The sequence below is a fragment of the Lithohypha guttulata genome (assembly GCF_036872675.1).
Source record: "Lithohypha guttulata strain CCFEE 5908 chromosome Unknown scaffold_1, whole genome shotgun sequence".
Taxonomy (NCBI): Eukaryota; Fungi; Ascomycota; class Eurotiomycetes; order Chaetothyriales; family Trichomeriaceae; genus Lithohypha; species Lithohypha guttulata.
The window spans coordinates 4,252,471-4,270,323 of record NW_027042750.1 but is presented as its reverse complement, the minus strand read 5'-3'; the positions used below and the strand labels follow the sequence as shown (position 1 = coordinate 4,270,323).

The 17,853-nt window shown below is 48.5% G+C and overlaps 5 protein-coding genes and 1 non-coding gene across 6 annotated transcripts; 2 read left to right on the top strand and 4 right to left on the bottom strand.

The window, feature by feature from the left end:
• Positions 1-360: 360 nt before the first annotated feature.
• Positions 361-469, bottom strand: LTR64_001576. Its single transcript has one exon. It is a non-coding gene; the product is annotated as a tRNA-Ser (tRNA).
• Positions 470-2,094: 1,625 nt separating this feature from the next.
• Positions 2,095-3,531, top strand: LTR64_001575 (uncharacterized protein; the record flags this gene model as incomplete). The annotated part of the gene is made up of 2 exons (XM_064895956.1): positions 2,095-2,588; positions 2,637-3,531. The coding sequence occupies 2 exons, from the start codon at positions 2,095-2,097 to the stop codon at positions 3,529-3,531; spliced, it is 1,389 nt and encodes a 462-aa protein (XP_064758643.1).
• A 347-nt stretch (positions 3,532-3,878) lies between these two features.
• LTR64_001574 (uncharacterized protein) lies at positions 3,879-5,006 on the bottom strand (the record flags this gene model as incomplete). The annotated part of the gene is made up of 1 exon (XM_064895955.1): positions 3,879-5,006. The coding sequence occupies one exon, from the start codon at positions 5,004-5,006 to the stop codon at positions 3,879-3,881; it is 1,128 nt and encodes a 375-aa protein (XP_064758642.1).
• Positions 5,007-6,001: 995 nt separating this feature from the next.
• STR3 (cystathionine beta-lyase) lies at positions 6,002-7,456 on the bottom strand (the record flags this gene model as incomplete). Its single annotated transcript, XM_064895954.1, has 2 exons — positions 6,002-7,180; positions 7,229-7,456. The coding sequence occupies 2 exons, from the start codon at positions 7,454-7,456 to the stop codon at positions 6,002-6,004; spliced, it is 1,407 nt and encodes a 468-aa protein (XP_064758641.1).
• Positions 7,457-8,412: 956 nt separating this feature from the next.
• Positions 8,413-11,277, bottom strand: LTR64_001572 (uncharacterized protein; the record flags this gene model as incomplete). Its single annotated transcript, XM_064895953.1, has 2 exons — positions 8,413-10,650; positions 10,804-11,277. 2 exons carry the CDS (start codon positions 11,275-11,277, stop codon positions 8,413-8,415), a joined length of 2,712 nt encoding a protein of 903 aa, XP_064758640.1.
• A 3,527-nt stretch (positions 11,278-14,804) lies between these two features.
• On the top strand, positions 14,805-15,791 carry LTR64_001571 (uncharacterized protein; the record flags this gene model as incomplete). The annotated part of the gene is made up of 2 exons (XM_064895952.1): positions 14,805-15,497; positions 15,552-15,791. The coding sequence occupies 2 exons, from the start codon at positions 14,805-14,807 to the stop codon at positions 15,789-15,791; spliced, it is 933 nt and encodes a 310-aa protein (XP_064758639.1).
• Positions 15,792-17,853: the final 2,062 nt, after the last annotated feature.

Here is a 17,853-nt window from a genome sequence, read left to right as displayed (position 1 = left end):
TGGATGTGAAGATCTGCTTTGAAGGTAATGCAGCAGTCATACAAACGTCTTCCATTTCATCTAGATGGGCGACATCCGAAATCGTATATGACCGTAGCTGAATGATCGTGATTGACTGTAAGACAATAAAGCCGTGGCAGTTCTTACTTAGAGTTGAACTACATCAACGTCCTTCGTAGACCAAAAGGTGAAATAGTTGTTTCTCACAAAATAGCAGAATCAATGCTTGTAGCTGTCCGTAGTCAGCCAAGCTAGCCTAAGCTTTACCGAATCGGTCAGAGCAGAATCGGCCACGTTCTGGGAGGGAGATAGAGATAGCAAAAATGTGCAAAAAGAGAACGTGGTAAATCGCATAAGGGACGACACCTGCAGGATTCGAACCTGCGCCCCCGAAGGGACTGCCTAACAGCTTACCCAGAATACTCTGGATGATAGCAGGGCAGCGCGTTAACCACTCCGCCAAAGTGCCCGATGGTTGGACCTGTTCAATAGTGGTGGCTACTGATTGTGGCTTATTGTGGAGGCGAATTCTAAGAATTAGTGGATTAACGTATCTACTTACACAATCGGCTAATCATTTGTGTTACCAATCGTCACTCCCATTGCGGAGTAAACGCGTGAGAAAACCTTCTCGATATAAGCTTGAGTTGGACGGAGATAGGTCTGGGCCGGTGCTCTGATTATAGTTACTAGCGTCATATCACGTGAATCACGGCTGATGTGGAAGGCGTGACGACGTGGCCTATCGAATATGATCCGTCTTGAGTGCTGGAAGCTACAAGTACTTCGCTTGGCACATTGCCATGACCGTTATATGCACGAATACGAGACTCTACCAAACCCTGTCGATCAAGATTTTGTCATTGGGCCACAACGCTACTGGGTTGCAACACGTTATCGCAGACCAGCTTGCTCACGGTGTTCAGAATTCATGCCCGCGTAATGAAAGTCCCATCCACCACATGGTCTACTACTTAACTTCGATATTTCGAACTCGAGTACGTAGTTGTGTATAGGCGAAATCTGTGCCTCACTCAGATTTACGATCACACTTTGCACAGTTTGTCTAACGGTTCCTCCTTCCTCATCCACTTTCCAGACTTCAGATCACAGCGAGCACATCTCTTGCAAAGACAGGGTTCATATGACAAATTGACAACTACTGTGGAGGAGGCGTTGAGTCCTATCACACCTTGAGGTATAGCAGCAGTTATACCGGAGTTGTAATCACAAGACCAGGTTGGAGCAGAATGAGAATCGATCTCTCCAAGACAAATAAAAGCCGGCATCAGTCGAATACTTCTGACATTCTGTCTTGAACTTCACCGAGAGTCCGTAGGACTCTTGTCTCAACAGTCTTGGTCCTTCACAACTGGACTGCTAGGGCATGGCTGCGATTGGAAAGAAATGACACTGGGATTGGTCGCCACTCATATGATGTATTGCAATCGTGCTCTCTATTATTGCACTGCTTTCCTCCAGGCACTTCGACGCGAAAGTGAGCTCACGGTGTACGAGCAACAAACGAGAAGCATATACAGCTGGATCAGGAACAGATAACCAACCAGAAAGCACTGAACACGAGACTGCTGGAATGACCTTCCCCTACACTTCGCAACTTGGCGTCCCCCAGAATTCACGATGATAGACAGTACTGGCCTTCTCAGCATGTTGAGAACGGATGATCGTAGTATCATCTAATTGCTAACCCCTAGCATTGATATATCGTGTCTGATGCAAAACCTCCACTGATTCTGGGATCGTGTTTTAACACCGATGTATTGAACAAGACTCTTTTCTAATCTATATGGTTTGAAAAGCACTTGTGTTCTCAGCAAACCATTGCACAGTTGCAATTCCATTGGAACAAAAACGAAGTCGGAATTTGGGTGAAGATTCTCCGATGCAGCCCCAGACCTCGGCTCCATGCTCAATCAGCTGCGGAGATTCTCAAAGCAGCGATGCGACCTCGACAACTCCCTTGCCGAATACGCTACAAAGGCTCGATACTGTATTGAGGTCGTTTGTTGGCTCGAAACAACTTCACGCAGTTCTATCGTATCAGTTCAAGACTTGTACAGTGGTCTAAGAAACATGGCGCCACGAGGAACAACCCCAGCCTACGTGGTAGGTGTTGGCCTTACCAAATTTCTAAAGCCACGCCGAACACGTGAATATCCAGAACTTGGTTATGAGGCAGGAGTCAAGGCTATGCTGGATGCTGGCATCACTTACGACGATGTCGAGACTGGTATTGCATGTTACTGTTATGGCGATACAACAAGCGGACAGCGCATTTTCTACCAGTTCGGCATGAGCACCATTCCAATCTACAACACAAATAATGCTTGTGCAACGGGCTCAACTGGTCTACACATGGCTCGGACGTTGGTCAGGAATGGTGCAGTCGATTGTGTCCTTGTCATCGGTTTCGAGCAAATGAGTCCAGGTAGCATCAAGAGTGTTTGGAGTGACAGACCTAGCCCTATGGGATTGTCAACTGCCATGATGGAAGAGACTGCAGGAAAGCACGATACTCCAAGAAATGCCCAGTATTTTGGCAACGCTGGAAAAGAGTATATGGACAAGTAAGTAGTTGCCAAAAGTGTCGCTTTCAATCAACTTACAAAATCTAGGTATGGTGCGAAAGCCGAAGACTTCGCAGAAATTGCTCGCATCTCTCACGAACACTCGCAACGGAATCCGTACGCACAATTTCAGCAAAAGTATACTCTGGAAGAAATATTAAACAGCCCCATGATACACCCACCTCTTACAAAGCTGCAATGCAGTCCTACTTCCGATGGCGCAGGCGCAGCAGTTATCGTCTCACAATCCTTCCTCGATGCCCGACCACACTTGAAGAGTAAGGCGATCCTGATCGCAGGACAACAGCTTATGACAGATTCTCCACAACTATATTCCAAAAGTGCGATGGATCTTGTCGGCTTTGACATGACCAAGCGAGCAGCCAAGGCAGCCATGCAAGAGGCAGGAGTTACACCTAAACACATCAAAGTATGCGAACTACACGATTGCTTCAGCACGAACGAGCTCATTCTCCTCGACGGATTAGGGTTCAGCGAGCCGGGTAAAGCACACGAGATGGTGAGGAGAGGAGACATAACATATGGTGGAAAGGGCCCCATCATCAACCCATCAGGTGGACTGATTAGCAAGGGCCACCCATTAGGCGCAACAGGCCTTGCCCAATGCGCAGAGTTGATATGGCAATTGAGAGGGTGGTGTGTGAATGGTCGGCTTGCGAAGGATGCCGACGTTGCATTGCAGCATAACCTTGGTTTGGGTGGTGCTGTTGTTATCAACGTGTACAAGAGAGCTGATGGCAGGAGAAACACTGATGCTCCGATGAGTGCTGAGGAGATCAGTAAGAGCAGTGGTCTTGGGTATAACCCAGCAGTTGAGGCGAGATATGTTACGCCTGCTGATGGCGAGAAGGTTCGGAGTAAGAAGTTCAAGGAGGAGTATGCCTTAGGAGATACCGTGGAAAAGCTCCAGGCACGATTGTAGGAACTATCTTATCAACTGATGGGACGGAGAGGTATAGTGACAAATGAAACGAACAGAAACACTTCGTACACAATCAATTCTCAACACCACATATCTGACATCATGAACGCAAGCCATACGCCAACTGAACATCCAGGGCAAAACTATCCCCAAGATTGCATGATCGAAACTCAATGTTTTGAGAGCAATGCCAGCACGGCCCGTGACTCTCTAGGAGTTTAGAGCACTTGCTATACGTCTCTTGTAAACTATTTCTGAAAACGAGTAGAGATGAAGTCAATTAATGGTATCAGATTTTGTACAACATAGCGCTAGCCAGCAACATCACGGAACACACATTGGTACGCTCAGCCCTGCTGCCACAACTTCGTCGTCTTACCCTCAAACCCAAGACTATCCAACTTGGCAATCTCCTCGTTCGTCAACCTCCATCCCAACGCCGCTATGTCCTCCTGCGCTTGACTCTCCTTCCTCATACCTACAACAGGCAGCGCGCCCTTGCAAATAACCCAGTTGATCGCTACAGATGCCGCACTAACACCGTACTTCTGGCCCAAGAGCCTCAATTCATCGATCGCAGGCTGAACATGTTTCATGTCGTAGCTACTGAATCGGTACTCCTTTGGCGGAGGGTTGTCAATATCGTATTTACCTGAGAGACGGCCCTGAGCGATGGAGGAATATGCCTGGAAAACAATGTCGTTCTTCCTGCATGCTTCGAGCATACCTTCCGTTTCTGGTAGGCGGCGTAAGATCGAGAATTCGCATTGATTCGTGGCTAGTGGGATGCCGTACTCGGCTAGGGCTTCTTTCATCTTCAACATGTCGTCGACTGAGTAGTTTGCTACACCAACTGCTTTGGTCATCCCGTCTTCGACACATTTCGCTAGACCCTTAGCGACTTGTTTGATGGAGCTGAGGTGGATTGGGCCGTGGACCATGTAGCTGTCCACGTACTGTAGTCTCATGCGATCTAGGGTGTTTCGGAGTTCTTTGACTGGTGCATCGACGGGGTGAAGAGCATTTGTCGCCTGATCAGTGACATTTGGCAACCACTTCGTCTGGACAAATATCTTCGAGCGGTCAATTCCAGAGCTGTGGTTGTTGATCAAATCACCTAGAATTTCCTCGCTCTTTCCACTTCCGTAGACTTGAGCGGTGTCGACGAATGTCATGCCCGTCTCGATGCATCTCTGCCATGCTTGGCGCAAAGCTGGTAATTCATCGTCAGACCAGTGAAACGTGCTGGTGTCACCCCACGACCAAGCTCCCCAGGATATCAGCGGGACATGAACATCTTGTCCATTGCGGCCGCGTAAAGTGTAGCGGCTTTCCAGAGACGGCTTGAAGCTGTCGGGCAATACATGCTGGAGGCCATCATAGTCTTCGGAGATCTTATGAGGTTTCGACGAATGGAAGCCAGAGACGGCTGACATGCCCGCCGAAAGGCCTGTTTGCAATATCTTTTGTGCCATGTTTACCTACTTCTTCTCAATATGGTGTTGATACAAACAAAGTGTTGTAAGTACTTGACCATCCTGAGGTAGCCACGATGTGAACATATACCCATGACCGGCTCGCTAGATATTGACGTACTCATGACGACCGAATACCTAAAGAATTTTCTAGCCCATCTTCTTGAAGCAATCTTGACAAACGTGAGCACCACGTATTGGAATGTATGCTGATCTAAGGGCGAAGAACGGGATTCGTGATGTCAAAATAACATGGCTTCACAAGGATTGTAAAGATCCTCGAAATCCATAATCCCGAGATCTGTGATTCGCTTGGCTTTGGTGACGCGCATCACCCTGAAGCATGCTCGGAAAAATGTTCCGATGCTTCTTGACGAGGTGAAGACAAAAAATACACAGTACAACGAGTGCGGACCCAAGAGCAACCCCAATGCCCCCAAAAAAGTCGACCTAGGTGGGACTCGAACTATTTGCTTGTTAGAACTTCACTCTAAACCACCTATATGTCGAATACGAACCCCACAGCCTCAGCTTATACGTATTACTGCCTGTTCTCTAGGCATGAGGAACATCTCCAATAGGAGAGCTACGCGCTACCATTGCGCCACCAGGCCCGCCTTGTTATGCGTGTGTGCATATTTTCGCCACATTTTCGATGATTTCAATATAGCAAGCTTTATACGTTCACACAATGTCAGGGCTTCCGCAGGTAGAAGAGATCGAGAGTCATGGCAGTAGTTTTACTGGGTCTTAACAACTTGAAGGCATACGGAACCATAGCCTCCCTGCACGTGGTATAACGGGTTTAACACGAGTTACATTCGTGTGTCATGGTACCCTCTTGTACCCCTGAGATATAGACATGCCTCATTCTACAACCCCAACAACTTGAGACCTGATGTGTAGCTAGAATGTGATAAGACGAAATTGCTTGCCGACCGCATATTCATCCACTCCTGACCAGATACAGTTGAGCTTTGCAAACCACTGATTCGTCATGGCTCGTTTGCTGCTGCAGCATGAGCAGCGATTATCTCTCCCTCCGGAGGGTCTTCCTGCTCGAGCGTTCGGTTCCTGGCTTCAATGCCATCAAGAGTGACGTTCATAGCCCCTGCTTGCACGAGCGCACTCCTGAGGTCATCCAGGAGATCATCCCCGTCCTCAATACCTACACATAATCGAATGAGATCTTCAGGTACGCCTCGCTCCGCTCTCGTCTTCGCATCGATGCTTGCGTGAGACATGCGGCAAGGCATGCTGATCAAGCTGTTTACACAGCCGAATGAGACAGAAATGGCCCACAGTTTCGCGGTTTCGACGATTCTTTCTGACAACAGAATATCTCCTGTCTCGAAAGAGAGGACTGCACCAGGTCCTCGTGCCATCGAGTTGTGCAATTCGTACTGTGGGTGTGACTTGAGGCCTGGATAGCGCACTTTGAAGCCTGCTGACTCCAGGAATTTCGCAATCTTCATTGCATTCGCTTGTTGTGCATCCATACGCACCTTCAGCGTTTTTATGCCCCTCATTAGCAGCCAGCAATCGAATGGTGCTAGTCCGCAGCCCGAAGCATTAATTGTGAAAAACAGCTTTTCTCCTAAGGCTTCGTCGTTAATGGCTAGTACACCAGCCATAAGATCGTGGTGGCCAGACAAGTATTTTGTGCCAGACTCATAAACAATATCCGCACCTAGTTCGAGAGGATTTTGCAATAGTGGAGACAGCATGGTGTTGTCCACACTCACTATGCATTGCGGGTTCGCTTCGTGGGCAAGCGTCGCAATTGATGGTATGTCGACAATCTTGATAAGAGGATTTGTGGGTGTCTCGAGAAGAACCATAGCTGTCTTTGGAGTTATAACCTTTTGTACAGCTGCGTTGTCGGTCGTATCAACGTGGTGAACAGCTATTCCGCCATATGTAGAGAGGTATTTCAACAAACGGTGTGAACCACCGTACAAGTCATCTCCTGTAACAACCTCGTCGCCTGGCTTGAGCTGTCTGGTAATCACATCCAAAGCACCCATACCCGATGACACAACCAAAGCTCTTTTTGCTCGCATAATCTTAGCTAGATGCTTCTCGAGGTGGGTTCTGGTAGGGTTGCCACTACGAGTATAGTCATATTCGTTGGACACGCCACCAGTCGCTGAGGTTTGCTTGAACGTGGCAGACTATGAAAAATCAGTACTTGTTCATCGACTTTGTGTCTCCTGACATGCCTGATAGATCGGCACGCTGCTAGCATTGTACTGATCGTTGCCCTCGGAATAGACAAGCTGCGTAGCAATGGAGTACTGCTTTCCAGGCCGTGGGCTAGACGGTGCGGGTGACGGAGGCATATCGTGACCATCGAGGTCAATTTGTGAAAATGCTTTGCCTAAAGCACTGAGTTTTGGGTTTTGCAACACACCGTTTGGCGGTGTGGAAGAAGAGCTGGCTCCAGACATGATGAGTCGTGTGTCTGGTTTTTAGGAGCTGTTCAAGGTGGAGGAACAAGTTCGACGACTTGTAATTTCGATATCAGAATGCTGAGGCACATATGAACAAACGAAGCTCAATTGGAGACTCGTAGGACTGCAGCGCAACAGCTTCAGGTACAATGAATGCTAAAATGAATTGGAAGTGCTCTAAAAGGTCCAAAGGTTGTGCTGGTGGATTCTGGGGCAATGGCTCGGTAAGATTTGGCGGAATGACGTGCTCAAGGAGAAAACTGCGACTTCGGCATTTAGCAAAGAGTATGGGCTAGATCTCCATTGTGCCCTTGCATGTACAAAATGCCCGTAATAGGACAGAAAATACGAGGTTCGGAAAGAGTAGACTTAGGCAATTGTATTGATATATAACTGTGGTCGCGTCAGTATGTTGAATGAAGGTGTATCGCGCGTAGAAGGATAGTCCAGTAGAATTACTCAATTAGACAAATAGATAGAAAAGCGGACGGAAGACTAGTCCAACATGTAATATGGTTCATTAGACACGAGCTGGTCCTTGAGTCTTACCAACCCACCCATAGAAGGTAGAAGACGCTTTTACCTACCAAGACTCTGGACGTGTCTGTAGTATACGCTTTAGCTGCGGTAGCACAATGAGTCACGCGTGACAGTGATCATCACGCCTAAGCTCATACATGGCAACAGAGTAAAAACTCTTTCAGAATCACTTCAACAACATCTCTATACAAATTCTCGCTGCTTCGTCTATATACTGAGTACATCTCCACAAGTGTCTTCTTCCTCACTCTTGAGCTGCAATCACAAGTAGTGTCCAAATAATAAGGGAATAGAAAGGTCAAAATCTCCCGTGCCTCCTTAGTATCCTGCCCAACTTGGAGCTAGAAGCACAGTTCGAACAGTGCCTCTGAGTATGAGGGCATCGGGTGTCAACAGCGATTCTCTCGATTTATCTAGTTCCAACCGAGACTGTTCTCTGCCATGACAGGTGGCGAGATGTACGTCCTTCCGGACTGCCCACTTCGATCGCTATTTCTAGAATCGCGGCCAGCATTGTTGTGTGCACCAGGCTGTCTACTGCCATAGCTGGTTCGTGCTCCAGTCATCAAAGTGTTGTGCTCGGCTGGGCCACTTGCAGTGCTGCCAGTGCTACCAGATTGAATGCTGCTAGCTCTCCTGTGAGCATTCTTTCGCTTTTTGTAGCGCTTGGCAACCATAAACATTGCGATACCATAGACTGCGGCACCACCCACTACACCCAACCCAATCCCAATAGACGATGGTTTCACAGATGAATCGGAGGCGGCACCTTCTGTTCCTGCAGCGCCACCCTCGCTACCTCCTGTGCTTCCAGTTGTCGTTGCAGTGTTCGAATTGATCGGATTGCCATCGCCAATGGATTGACCAGCCAACAATGGTATCGAAGGGTCGAGCATGCTCATGAGAGTCTTGACAGTAGGGTTCTTGTTCGAGTAGAGATCCGACTTGGGATTGAGCAACGCCAAGGAGAGTGGATTTACAGAATCATTAGGTATGTAAGCCATTGCCAGAGTAGTGATATACCCATTGCGCGACAACGTGTTGTATGGCTGGAGGTATTGCATAACCACTTCCGCTTTGTCGATACCAACACCATCACCAACACCCGGGGGCAAAAAGTCGAAGATCTGTTGCATGGCCCATGCATTGGAGACGACAAAGGGATAGTTAAGCCCGTACGTGAATCCAAGCTGGATGAGCGTGCCATTGTCAGGCTTCGATGGCACACCACCTTGCGGCTGAATGATCCGGGGAAGAGAAGACGGCATGAGAGAAGAAGTGCTGGAAGGAGCTCCACTAGACGGCGTGGTAGAGGTTGCAGTGACAATAACAGAATCGGATGACATAGCCGTGTTGGTATTTGTAGCCGTGGGTTTGATGGTTTGAGGTGCAGTCGTCGTAACCTCGCTGCTGGTAGGCACGACTATGCTTGAGGCCGCATCTGTGTCTGACGAGGTTGGTGTACCTGTGGCTGAAACAGAAGCACTAGACGATGGCTCAGTCAGGGCGTCGCTGGCCGTGGTACTTGCCGCACTACTGCCAGGTGCTGTTCCCGAAGAGCTGGTTGCAGTATTTGTATTAGTGGGAGGACTCAAGACTGTGGCGCTGCCGTCGGTGTTCGTAGGTACAGTATTCGTATTGCTGCTTGTGGGCACCGCTGTGTTGGTAGGAGTCACAGTGTCGGTATTGATGCTGCTGTTATCAGTGGGCGTGGCAGTATTGGTGGTTGCATCGGTAGGGATAGCAGTGTTTGTATTGGAGTTGGTCGGACCAGCAGTACTCGTGTCCGTACCTGTGGGCAGTGCAGTATTCGTGTTCGTGCTCGTATCTACTGAGTTTTGGGTGTTGGTAGCAGTGTCCGTTGGCACCACGGTATTGGTGTTTGTTGGACTTTGAATGTCAGTGTTCGTGCTTGTAGGGACGTCTGTAGCGGTATTGGTAGGAACACCCGTACTGGAGTTAATATCTGACTGGATGTTGGTAGTATCAGTATTGGTTGGGGCTTGGGTATTGGTTTCTGTAGGGGTCAGTGGAGCAGTATTGGTATTCGTAGGTCCTCCAGTGCTCGCGGTGGTAGGGTTATCCGAGACGGGTGGAGGAGTCACAATACTCGAGTCACCACTAGCAGTGGGTGCGCTCAAGGTATTGCTGGCACTAACAGGAGCATCCGTGGTGATAGGGGTGTCCGTAGTTAAGGCTGGGGGCGTCACGACACTGGCATCGGTTGTGGCCGTAGGGATGCTCAAGGTATCACCAGCAGTAGTGGGAACATCCGTAGTCAAAGCTGGTGGCGTCACGATTGTGTCCGATGGTATATTTGAGGGAAGCACTTCGCTGGTCAAAGAATTGACAACTTCACCACTGGAGGTTAGAGCCGCAGTAGGTGCAGTTGATGGTCCAGTTACACCTGCTGTTGGGTCTGGAGTGGTCACGACTGACTGTTCCGTGTTTGATGGCTGAGTTTGAGTCGCAGAAGGCACAGTGTTGCTTGTATCAGTCCCGAGTATCTCACTTGTCAAAGAGCCCACAATACTAGCTGCAGAGGTTGTAGGCAAATCTGTCTGTGCGATCGCAGTATCAGACGGCGAGGGTGTCACTTCTGCTTGAGTGTTCGTTGGTGATGGAGTTGCAGCGATTGAGGCATCTGTAGTCTGCGCAGAAGCAGTATCTGTGGCTATGGGTCCTACTGTAGTAGGTGAGGGTGTCGCACTGTCAGTAGGTGCGGGATTCGCTGATGAGGAGCTAGCATTGTCTGTGGCAGTAGGAGTTGAAGTGCCAGTCGCACTAGGACTATCTATAGTTACAGGGCTTGCTGTATCTGCCGAGGTTGGAGCGTTGGTAGCGGTAGACGTGGCCACATTGGTGTTCGTGTCGGTAAGACTATTTACTGCGGTGTTCACCGCAGACGTGAGACCCAGGTTTAAAGTGCTGCCGGGAGTAGTGGTATCCGCAGCCGGGGTCGTGCCGTCAGTAGCAGAACTGGCAGGCGGGTTACTGGTCGCTGCACTGGTCGATGTTGCAAGTGCATCCGATAGAGCATCTGCTAATCCATCGGTTGGGCTTGTGGAAGCAGAAGCAGCGACTGTGGTTGTCGGTGAAGTATCGGTGCCATTGGTGCTACCACCGACGACTTGATCCTGTCTCCTGACGTTTCTCTTCACTTCTCTTGGAAAATAATAGCGTGGTCTCGCCTCTTGACCTGGAGGTGGGGCCGGAATCGCTTCTGCGAGAGCAAATGCCGCGAGGCCAGACAGAATTGTAACGAAAGACACTCTCATCTTCGAATGAATTGGCGCAGTTGAATGTAAAGAATGGTCGAGACGGACAGTCTCAAAAAGTACTGGAAATCCTCAATGTTGGTTCTGCCGTTTCAACTCTGATGTGGCAGCAATTCCCAATCTCGATCCAGTACCGTGCTTCTGACGCGCGGACCAGCCAGCTATTGTGTTCGAGAGAAGGAGATGAGCAGAAAAGTTGTTCGGGTGGTTGTGTCGCAATATGCCAAATCCGTCGTTGTTCCGATCCCTAAACCACAATAGAAATGATCAAAGTTTGTACAAGGAGTGTCTGAAAGGTATTATGTGGGCGTAAAATCCAATGAATGAACGCGAGCACGAAGCTTGCAAAATGGTTGAGCTCGTTGATGAAGGTTGAAAGTCGTGATTGCCGAGCAAGGACGTCTGGTGAAGGAAGGGGCTTATTGAAAGCAAAACGAGGGGCAGCGACCACGGCGACGTCGACGAAGCATGAGGCTCAACGTGTATCCTGTCGGGCCGTCGAGAACATGTTCATGTGTGCTGGCGATGGCGAGGAACAGAGGACGAGAGTGTTGCCAATGCATGCAATAACACGCTGACCTAGCACGACAGCCAGGAGAAAACGTGGGTGTGCTACAGCGCCGCATCTGGGGTCTGCAGAAACTCGAATGTGGCTAGGAGTTCTGGATCCCTGAAAGACAAGACTGTTGGTGCGTTCATGGTGCGGTATTGGTGGAACTGTAGGATCCCATCAGGCCCTTTCTCGCTTAGCTTCCGACTCTGAGACCCTCCCTGGCTCTGGTGCTCTGCTGGCTAAAGTCAGGTACCAGCAGTGAGGCAGTCCACACAGCACCGTCCAAGCATTTAAACCCCAGCCACCGACCTGTTCGAAGAGATTTCTCATTCGTCAACCTTTGATCAGCAATTTGATTGATCACGCCAAGGCGCCTCGTGCTCTTCTAGCCCGTGCCTTCCTCGTGCTTGACAGATTCAAAATTACGCGCTTCTTCAACGAAGTGATGTTAATTTCCCATACTACTCTGGAGAATTGTGAAATCGTAGTCGTTTGCTAGCATTAAGCCTTACTCCTGTGGTGTTTCTGCAACTGCGTCCTCTGTCGATGTGCTGAACTTGTACGAGCAGTTTTGCAGCAAAGGACGTTGTAACAACTGTGTTTCCGTTCTTGAAGGATTATCCCTGTCATTGTCCTACTTCCAATACATATGCCAAATACCCTGCACGACAAGAAGGTTCTCTGCGAGTCTGTTGAGAAGTAACGTCGCTTCCCAGGTTGCAGATCACTGGCTAGCCTGTTTATCCATAGACAATAGTCTCTTGGGAAAGACTTTCTTTTCTGGTTCGAACCTTTCTCATTTCCAACCCACAGTACACGGAATGAGAATTGCTGATTGTAGTCTGGTCATATAATAAAAGGATCGGACGCAACGATAATGCACAATTAGCGTTCTGTAGCTCTGATGAGACCTGCTACTGTACCAATACGATGCACGTCATGCATGTGCCCGGTAGGAAAGCTACACCAGTCTGTCAACAGCGAAGAAGGATCTGGGTGGTCCCGCGTATTCAACTGGATGAGAGGTGCTATACAGTAACCAATCGCGGAACTGCTTTACGTTCCAGAATGTTAGCTAGTTCGCCAGAACTGGGTTAGTAGAGTTAAAACACAAGGGTTGTGCCTAATCGAGGCCAGGAGGTAAGCACTTGTTTGTACGCAACGCAAGGAGTAAGGGACCTTTTTCCTTTTTCTAAGCTTCAAGACCTCTCGAACTGGCGTGAATGTGGTACAACCCAAGTCCGAACAGTTTCAGATTGCTCTATAGATTGTACCATTATCACATAGTGAGCAAACAAATGCCCATCACTCTTCGAGTGCTCTCCCATCGTTGCGAACACCGATGAGATTCCAGACAAGCAAATCCATCTGGAAAAGTCCTTTGAGGAGGACAAAGAACGTGGTTGAGTAGTGGCGAAGATCTTTGTTGGATCATGATTTGACAGAGACTATTTCGCACGGCAGATCGTAGGACAAAATCTGCTTACCTATTTGCAAGCAAGATCGATGAGCGTACAAAACTGAAACAGATAGCACAAGGCTAGCACACGGTCACACCACGAGAACTAAGCTTGGAACAGGAGCTTGACCTGCACTAAACTACTCTAGCACACAGGCCTACCCATTAGCATATATCGTTACCATGCACCTTAGGTTGGTGGCTACAATGGCACGAATGGTTGAACATGCAGCCTCTTAATAAAATTTTCTCGATGCCGTGATAGATGGTCAGTAGGCTAGAGAAGCAAGACCCTCAAGAAGTGGCACGGGAAGTGGGCAGGGACGAAGGTATTGGAGAAGATTCGTGCGAGAGACACTCGACTCATCTACGTCGAACTTCATCAAGAAAAGCTAACGTTTCTTATAACCTCCCTAAGTGATTACAATTGCAGCAATATTTCAAAGCTTCACAAACCTTCTGCGATCCACTCCGATTAGCCGTTGAAGGAGTAGCAATGGTTGTTGAGTCAACCGAAGGGCGAAAAGCTGTCTGATGGCAGAATCCCGTGTTTGACCAACGTCCGAAAGTTGCTGATAACCACAAAGTCGATTACGTTTACCCAGACCTCTTTCTCGTTCACGTCTTTGGTGTCTACAACCGTAAATGCGGGGGTTTTTGAAGAGTTTGAAAGTGAGGTTTCAAGGAAGATTAATTGATCGCTAGCTAGAGGCTCAAGGTCCGAAAAGTCGCTTCCTTTCTGCTGAAATCAATACAGGGCACAAAGCTGCACAGATTCGATCTGATGGCCGGTTAGATGCCAGCACGTCGAGGGTAATCCAATCAAGGCCGTTTGCAGGGTGTCTATCATGCAGGCTCGGTTCAGTTGGGCAACAAATTCTGCGACTATCCAGTCAGGATATTCGATCAAGTTACTGCTCGAAGACATGCTCTGCACAGCAAAACTCTGCCTGCGTGTCGAGCCACTCGAACCTCGGAAGCAAACTCGAATGTGAGCAGAGGTCTGATATTCGCTTTCGATGTCCGGATTCACGATCAAGCAATCCTCATAAGCTGCATGTAGGTCCTGGATCCGTGCTCTCTGTTCCCGAACACGGCTTGCGACCCGAGGATGTCGTCAAAGCATAGGTAAAATGTTCTCGAGAACAACAAACAATGTAGCTGAACGTGGAAAAGACAAGAGGCAGATTTTCTTGTGTTATGTATGGTAATTCTGATTGAGTACAAAAAATGGATAAAGTGAGAACTTGAAGTCGTGAAGGATTTGATTCTCAAGCATCGAGTTCGCTACTAACCGGTCATCCACGTTATAGGTACAGAGCGTGCGGCAACATGCTTCAAGCTTTCCACGCCTTCAACTCTGTCGAATAAAAATGAGTTGAATCTTGACTGTGATTCCATATGCCAACCCTTGCCTGCCACATCGCTCTGTGCATAGTACTGTAGATCGAAATGGTCTGGGTGTATTCAACAAATATACATCAGAAGTGAGGGCGCATATGCGCACAGACCAGAATGCCTCACTCCCATCACTCCCATTCCGGCGAGTTCTGCCCTGGACACGCTGTGGATGCTTTGGAGGACATCATCAAAACTGCTATATCCAAAGATTTCAAAGTCTTGGCTCTCACTGAGCACATGCCGCGACACGATGAAGACCGCTATCCAGAAGAGATCGAGGCAGGTACGACGCTGCAGTCACTGGTCATGAATGAGGCAAGGTACTATAACAAAGCACAAGAGCTTCGGGCCAAATATGAAGGTCGAATTGCTCTTCCTATTGGCTTTGAAAGCGACTGGTGCGGACCTCGTTCTCGCGAGCTGATCGAGAAGTCTATAGAAACGTATCCTTTCGATTTCTTTATAGGTTCTATCCATCATGTTAAAGGCGTGCCCATTGACTATGACCATGCAGGATATGTTCGTGCTCGAAACTTGGTGGGATCGGAGGAGAAACTGTTCGCACAGTATTACGACGAGCAGTATGAAATGTTACAAGGCCTACGCCCTCCAGTTGTTGGCCATTTCGACCTAATCAGGCTTCTGAGCTCTGATTCTAATGTTGAGTGGCAGTCGATGACAAGTGTTTGGAATAAAATTCTGCGCAACCTCGAGTTCGTTGCTTCGTATGGCGGCATTCTGGAGATTAATACTGCGGCCTTGCGAAAGGGTATGGCTGAGCCATATCCAAAGTCTGAGATATGCCAGGTAAGAACAATTTCTATACCACCTTGAATGAAACGTCTAACATGTTTTTGACAGGCGTTTCTACGGCTTCATGGTCGGTTCTGCCTATCTGATGACAGCCATGGCATGGCACAAGTCGCGACAAATTATGATAAGCTACTTCCTTTCCTGCAAAGAAATGGTATCGAGCAGCTGTGGTATTTGTCACCTGCCTCTTCTCGTAACAACTTCGGTGATCCACGGTTTCCAACCTTGTCGACTGATTCCGTACTCGTGAGAGACGTTGCAAGCCATAAGACGCTGAAGGCTCGTTGACATGAAACGCTCAAAAGCTCGTGATGGAAGTGATTACGCCCACAATGCGTTGGATATCACACTGCATGCGAATCTGATTGACCCTGCTAGCCTCCGCGACATACTTGCAGATGCATAGGTGAACATCTTGGGCGCTATGTGCACAAAGGACGACAGAGGAAACTTGGCTTGCGGCTCTACTAATCACATGTATGAGGCTTTCCCGCATAGAGCAATGAGGAGTATCAGAAGATACTTGAGATGTCCCTATAGGAGGCGGTACGGGCAAGTAGCATATTGAACAAGGGTGAGGCCATTGTTCGCGGTTGTATTAGGTCAGGTTTAAAGTCTAGGATGGTCAGATCAGGATGTCGTGCGACGACAGCTCAAACTGCCTGAATGTGTCGCTGGTTGTGTCAGGTTGGTAGAAAGCAGATTTCGAAGTAGATAGAATATGCAACGACCAAACTTTCAAGATCACTGACGACAGGTTCACAACCTCATAACTATCCAGACACGTCGCATTGTCCAGAGCCTCTACAACGTGGAGAGGAGATTCTTCGTACGACGCGGATGTACCTACCTTGATTACTTCACCTTTTCGATCCTTTCATGTACCGGTAAGAAGCTGGAAACAATCTGCTCAGACTGCTGCGTGGTGGGTAGCTGTTCGGCTATCTTACTCCGCGCAATTCTGCGTCGACCAGCAAGGAGACCAATTCCCAATTAGCGCCTGTCAAGGTTCCAGATGCTATTGGCCCATCTTGCAGTATTGCCGCCAGTGACATGCATGACGCCAATAAACCCAAGCTGCAGACAACCATGTTCTCGGAAAAAAGAATGGCCAAATACTGCATATGTACTATGTCACATATGTCGCGTTCCATCATCAGGAGTTTACCTGCTTCACTTTTAACCGTAGACGTGAAGAGGACTTGCAGCTTGCATTTCGACAATGAGCGTAACCTAATCCTGCTTGGGATGAAGCGATGACTTTTCACGGACGTAGCAGCTTCAGGACTACGATCCTGGTCGAGAGCAGTGCAAGAGCGACGCGTCGGCCACTTCTCCTGCCCAGCTTGTCGGTAAATCATCACAACGTCCAAAGCTTATTCCGGAAGCTGGCATCATCCTGTCTTCTGCTTTCTTCGTCCGAAATATCAACTTGTTGTCATTGCAAGCATCAACACGGACTCACCTGATCCAGAGTTCTTCGGAATCTCAACGCTTCGGGCACGAATTCCTGGCCTGTCCTGTCGCGGCACATCTGCCCTAGAGCTTAACCTCCCTGATTGGCTTGTAGCACCCGCCATATTATGTGCTCATTGAGGACCGCCGTTACGATGTGCAAAATTACTAACACCAAGGATCGAACTCAACTGTCGGTCTGCGTCAGTGCGTTGACGCAGACCGGAATCTAAACGATCTTTGCAGCTTACACACGTGTCAGAAATCGAGGCCACTAGACTTTCCCTACAACTCTAGAAGCATATCAGACATACAATGCCAGCAGACACGACGAGAGCAAAGGTATAAGTACCGTAGTTTGTATCTACTAAACTCTATCAGCTTCTCACCCCACCAAGTTGCGTTGGTGTAGTGAGTATTGTCAAATATAAAGGGTGCACGTAGAGCTACCCTTGGTCTCCCACGTTTTCCAGTCTTCCAATACAGCAAACGACCAAAGCAGAAATCCGACACCATGTCACAGAAACTCGAGAAGAAAATTCTCAGAAAAGGTGATGGAAGCTCATATCCTCGACAGGGAGACTCAGTCACCATACAGTATACAGGTAAATGAACAACCTCTACCACGTAGATGGCTTATAACTTTATTCAAGGATGGCTCTACGATCCTAATGCTGCAGACAAAAGAGGAGATCAGTAAGTATGTTGGACAATTTTGCAGATCAAGACCTAATAAGAGGAACAGATTTGACAGTTCAATAGGCCGAGGAGACTTCAAGACTACCATCGGCGTTGGACGAGTAATCAAAGGTGTGTCCTGAGCGAGTGTGGCTTTACGAGCCTGCTAATTGTCCTGCAGGCTGGGATCAAGGAGTACCTACAATGTCTCTTGGCG